At 35.9% G+C, this 5,556-nt stretch overlaps 1 protein-coding gene across 3 annotated transcripts; it reads left to right on the top strand.

The window, feature by feature from the left end:
* Nucleotides 1–713: 713 nt before the first annotated feature.
* On the top strand, nt 714–5,341 carry LOC123756395 (transcription elongation factor A N-terminal and central domain-containing protein 2). 3 transcript variants are annotated; one of them, XM_045739514.2, is made up of 4 exons: nt 714–785; nt 1,169–1,337; nt 3,229–3,370; nt 3,991–5,341. In XM_045739514.2, the coding sequence occupies exons 2-4, from the start codon at nt 1,239–1,241 to the stop codon at nt 4,500–4,502; spliced, it is 753 nt and encodes a 250-aa protein (XP_045595470.1). In that variant the 5' UTR covers nt 714–785; nt 1,169–1,238; the 3' UTR covers nt 4,503–5,341. The 3 variants fall into 3 exon arrangements, with proteins under 3 accessions (XP_045595470.1, XP_045595471.1, XP_045595469.1); XM_045739515.2 differs by having other exon boundaries at nt 759–829; XM_045739513.2 differs by lacking the exon at nt 714–785 and adding an exon at nt 836–971.
* Nucleotides 5,342–5,556: the final 215 nt, after the last annotated feature.

Raw genomic sequence — 5,556 nt, 5'->3', positions numbered from 1 at the left:
CACAATAAACTACCAGAAGATGAGTATGGGGTGCACAATAAACTACCAGAGGATGGGTATGGGGTGCACAATAATCTACCAGAGGATGAGTATGGGGTGCACAATAAACTACCAGAAGATGAGTATGAGGTGCACAATAAACTACCAGAGGATGGGTATGGGGTGCACAATAAACTACCAGAAGATAAGTATGGGGTGCACAATAAACTACCAGTGGATAAGTATGGGGTGCACAATAAACTACCAGAGTATGAGTATGGGGTGCACAATAAACTACCAGTGGATAAGTATGGGGTGCACAATAAACTACCAGAGTATGAGTATGGGGTGCACAATAAACTACCAGAGGATAAGTATGGGGTGCACAATAAACTACCAGAGTATGAGTATGGGGTGCACAATAAACTACCAGAGGATAAGTATGGGGTGCACAATAAACTACCACAAGATGAGTATGGGGTGCACAATAAACTGTTATGGGCTAAATATTTAAATTATATCTGGCAGACATGACAGGTACTTACCTAGTTGTATTCACCTAGTTGCTATACACGAAAAATATTAATTCATTTTATCTTTTTAAAAGCAAAATTTTGCATTTGTGCATTTTTTCACGCTTTCACCTTATACATATATATGTATATACATACTTGATACAACAATAATAAATATATATGTATATAATAATAATAGTTCCCATTATTATTATTATAGAGGGCGCTGGAGGTGTATACGAAGGAGTGTACGACCAGACGACCGAGGAATGTGGCGGGAACTGTGACCAGGTAGGGGGTGGTGACCCCCAGTGGTCGCGTGTCACGGGTCATAGGTTAACTCTTACTGCTTTACTATATACTACAGTGATTTATATTTGATATTAAGGTCAAAAAGCATGGTCACTAAAGGTTGGGAAGGAGGGAAGGAGGAGGTTGTGTTGTGTGGTCATTTCGTACCCGAGATATGGTGCCTAGGTAGATTAATTTTTTTTGTGTGTTATTACTTATTTATTTATTTAATTTGTGTTAATTGGTCCATATCTGGGGAGTTATGGAGGCTCCGTGTCCACGTGTTTAATATGATGCCGCAGTGGACAATACCAAAGAGGCATTAGTTGATTTGTTTCTATTACCATATACCGATACTGAATGTATATATTGTTACATTTCAGACGGATGTCAGAGAAAGGATATTTGTTCAGGAAGATCATCTAGACATTGACAAATTAGAACTACGAAAACATGGATAAGTTTGTAATTCGCAAACCCAGAAATTCGCCATCATCAAGTCCTAAAAAAAAGGGCTCTTATTTAAAGCAAGCAACTATTGAGTCTCTCAAGGTGTTTTTTTCTATTTTCATTTAAATAAATTATATTTTAATTAAACATTCATGTAATTTATTTGTAGTACTATTTAATTTTGTTACAGGTTGTCAATCCTCCTTGTAATGTATATTTTGTATCTCTTAGGAGTGTATTTGAGCTCTACTTGCATGCACTTACTAGCACTTACATGCTAATGTATACTATAAGGTAAAGTTGCTGGTCTTTGAGGTATTTTTTGAGCTATGGCCCTGTGGTGTTGGTGCCAGAATGTCATCCTGTGTGACTGTACATTAATCAGATCTAATAACACTGGATGCTCTCTTACCTTAAGGAAGAACTGAATACGATGGATCAGAATTTTGTTTTCCATGTTGACTCTACTTATTATTTAATGAGAAATAAAGCAAATGAGAGGTGGTGTGCAGGTGCCTGCTTGTCAGTAATTACTCCCTGTTGTCACTGATAAGTGAGATCTAACTTTTTATGCCTCCTAGATTTTTATATCTAATGCTTTAATTACATCTCGGCATTAATATTTTCATCGTATATTTTCTTTACGTTGTGAACTGTGGATGGATTTGGGTTCAGCAACCTCTTATTTCAGTGCATTCCCCCTTATCAACCACCCCTATTCAGGAAAGGAGAACTTCGTTACATCTTTTGGTATTTAGTCGAAGAGGTGTAAGTTCTCATTCCCTGTATGGGTGGTTGGCAAGTGGAATGGACTGAAGGAAGCAGTTGTTGAAACCAATTCCATCCACAATGTTAAGAAAATATATGATGGAAACAATAACGTTTAGAGATGTAATTAGAGCATCAGGTATAAACGGTTAGTACGTGAGGCATGAAGCGCTAGATCTTCCTGCCCCTATAGTTACTGAGAGGTAAGTACCTGCACATTGGCTTCCAATCTCTTGGGCTTGACGGTAGAGCGACGGTCTCGCTACATGCAGGTCGGCGTTCAATCCCCGACTGTCCAGAATATTTTGTATTCTGTCCACTGTCTGATTTTGCAGAATAAAGTTGCATTGAATTAACGATTTCACTACAGTCAGTTGTACTGTAGGAAGTTAGTATTTTTGCTTGGTGTATTGAGGCAAACTTCACTCATCTTGGTATACTGTATACATTATCTTGCTTATGTGTGGCACCATTAGTCATAATGAATAAAAATTACTTGCAAGAAGTTATCATGAAGAGAAAATGCAGCAACATCCTACTGTGGTTGCATGCAAAATGGCAACACTAGGAACGCGTACAGTACTGTATTTGTTGATCAAGATGCGACTTAAAAATTGTTTGTATTATTTGTACATTGTTTTGGTTTATATTGGAGTTAAAAAAATTGAAATTTGTCACTATATACTGGGTTGCAGGATGTTCTAAGGGTATGAAGTACGAAAAAAATTACAAATTACATTAAGCTTTGTTCCCTTTGTACAATCTCATGCATTTTCAAAAATTATATTCCTGAATTCTCCATTAGTATTTACAGTACATGGTATATACACACACAAGGTTAAAATTAAGTTTGACTCAAAAGTACTGCACAGTACTGTACTTTTGAGTCAAACTTAATTTTAGCCTTGTGTGTGTATACCATGTACTGTAAATACTAATGGAGAATTCAGGAATATAATTTTTGAAAATGCATGAGATTGTACAAAGGGAACAAAGCTTAATGTAATTTGTAATTTTTTTCTTTTGAGTTAACGTAAATCCAAGTTGGTATTATGTCAATGCTGAAGTACACAATAAATGCATGATTTTTTTGTGACATTTATTAGGAAATGCTTGATACTACCTAGATTTAGAAAATTATACATAATTTTGTGACCATGTAGGTTATATAGCTATTAAAATATGCAAAATATATTTGTCAATTTCAGTATGGATGTATTTCCAGGGTGTTGTAGTAATAGAGGAGCTGGAAAGAGCCAGGGTAGTTTTGGAACGCAGCGACACTTCCAGCGAGCTGAAAGTTGACACTCTACAACACTTGAAGCGCAAGAGGCCAGCTAAAGAAGTTCTCATTAAAACACAACTAGGTTAGTTCCTTGAACCCTTGCACTGTCTGCTCCAAGTGTACAAACAGATGAATGGGCATAATAAGGTGAATAAACAAAGTCTTACATATATTGACTCAAAATAGAGCACAAAACAATGGATATAAATTGAATAGGTTTAGATTAAGGAAAGACCTCGGGTAGATACTGGTTTGGAAACAAGGTTGTTGATTTGCAAAACAGATTACCAGGTAACATAATACCCTGTACACAGGATCTCTCGATTGTTTCAAGTGTAGGTTAGACATGCATGTTGTGAATGATTTTGGGTGGATATAATTAGCTGCTGCCATGTATGAGCCAATAAAAATTCTTAAAGTATTTTTTTTAATTCTTCTGTGCTTCATCTCCATGTAATTTTTTCCTATTTGATTTGTGAACTAATATTTTTAGTCAAGTGTATCTTGACGTAGTAGATTTAAATAGCTGTGCAGTCCAGGGGTTAAAGCTATACACACAGCATGCTGAAATTGGAAACCTCTAAAAATGACTAAAGTTACTCCTTAGTGTCAGAAGTTATAGAAGTTTTAATTCAGATTTTAAATGATTTACTTTTCTATGCTATATTCAGTTTAATTTATTTTAAATATACTGTATTTCAGGTAAAACTGTTCATAAATTGTGTAAGTCGAAGGATGCAGATGTGGCAGAGGCAGCAAAAGAGGTCTACAGCCTGTGGAAGGAGCATGTGCTCAGTAAAGTTAACAGACCATTGATAGAAGTCAGATGTGATGCCAAGACACAAAGTTTCCGCAACACTGCACGGCGAATGTTACTAGATGCACTCAAGAAATCTGAGGGTGAAGAGTATTCAGGGGCACAAAAAGAGCCACAAAGAGAAAAGACTGAAAAGAATGAAGGCAAATGTACAGAAAAGACAGTGGAAAATAATAAAAAGAAAATGTGTGAAGGCACAAGTGACTCCATTGAAGTGCTTGCAGAGTACATAGAGAGAGATGTTTATCAGGCGACTCGGAGGTTAGTCAGTAATGCTTACCGTCGTACCATCAGGAAACTTGTATTTACTTTGAGACACCAGTGTGATGTGAGACAGTCAGTAATTTCATCAACATTACCTGTTGCAGAGCTAGTGAAACAGCACCTAAAGAGTTGATCATTGCTTCATACATTATAAGCGTTATGACGTTGGGTACATGTTTCCCTAGGGGTACGCAAGGGGAGGATCTTTCAGGTACACAATAATTCTAAAAGTTACTGATACCTTGAAGTTTATGTAAAGCCAATATGTAGAAGGCATCCCATATGTGGGGTATACATACCCCTTAGGACCTAAGGGTAAGCGTATGCCTGTCGTGTACCTGTCAATGATTCTGAGAATCAATGTCCCGCTGCCCAGTCTTAGCAGGCCTCCTGGTCATCGCTTTTATTTAAATTCCTTACCATTAGCATTTGCTCTAAGCTATACATATGGTTAATGAAGCATTTATGGAAAATTCTAATTTAATTTTATTTAACTTATTTACTTTTTTAATCAGTGTTTGTTTTTTAAGTGCTTAAAATAACTTTAGCTCTAATATCAACCTGTCCTCTTGCATAACATTTCGTATTTTGATGTAAAAATTCCCGATGTCAAAGTAAGATGTGTCAAAACTCATAGTGGCTCGCATTAATGTGATGTCCCATTTTTTATTTGTGGGTACTTGCTTAGGGCTGGGCAATTTAATACCTGTACATCATTTTATGATGTGAACACTCGAGAGGATCGGCTGCTAGTACTGAGAGCAGGAATTGATGTGTATTACTTTTACGTAAAAAATATCTCCAAAACATTGATCATTACTTGCTCATTGTTTAGTCTGAAAAGGCCTCAGTTTATATTTTAAGTTAGATTTAGAAACCTTAACAAAGGAATGTATTTTTATTTCTGGACAATAACATAAGTGCGAGAGAATGTCAATTTTAAAATATAAGTTTTTTAAACCATAAATATATTGCCCTACGTTTCAATAACCTTTCCATAAACACTTTCAGAAGTTTGGTAATTTGTTGTAGCAAAACTCACTATAAGCTAAACGAACTTGCTTAGTGGAACATATCTTAAAAAGATAATTTCACTCCTTAAATTTTAAAGTCTCTGAGCAATTTTTTTATACATTGCTATCTGTTGTATAGTGAGGTAAATCTTATTAACATTTAAAGACAGTCAG

The sequence above is a fragment of the Procambarus clarkii genome, chromosome 25, assembly GCF_040958095.1.
Source record: "Procambarus clarkii isolate CNS0578487 chromosome 25, FALCON_Pclarkii_2.0, whole genome shotgun sequence".
Lineage (NCBI taxonomy): Eukaryota > Metazoa > Arthropoda > Malacostraca > Decapoda > Cambaridae > Procambarus > Procambarus clarkii.
This window is presented reverse-complemented; position numbering and strand designations above follow the sequence as displayed.

What these genes read in the sequence shown, in the direction of transcription:
- LOC123756395 (XM_045739514.2), top strand. Translation starts at nt 1,239, where the DNA reads ATGGATAAGTTTGTAATTCGCAAACCCAGAAATTCGCCATCATCAAGT. An exon ending in CAACTATTGAGTCTCTCAAG is followed by an intron (nt 1,338 to 3,228) that starts GTGTTTTTTTCT and finishes ATGTATTTCCAG; the next exon opens with GGTGTTGTAGTAATAGAGGA. An exon ending in TCTCATTAAAACACAACTAG is followed by an intron (nt 3,371 to 3,990) that starts GTTAGTTCCTTG and finishes ACTGTATTTCAG; the next exon opens with GTAAAACTGTTCATAAATTG.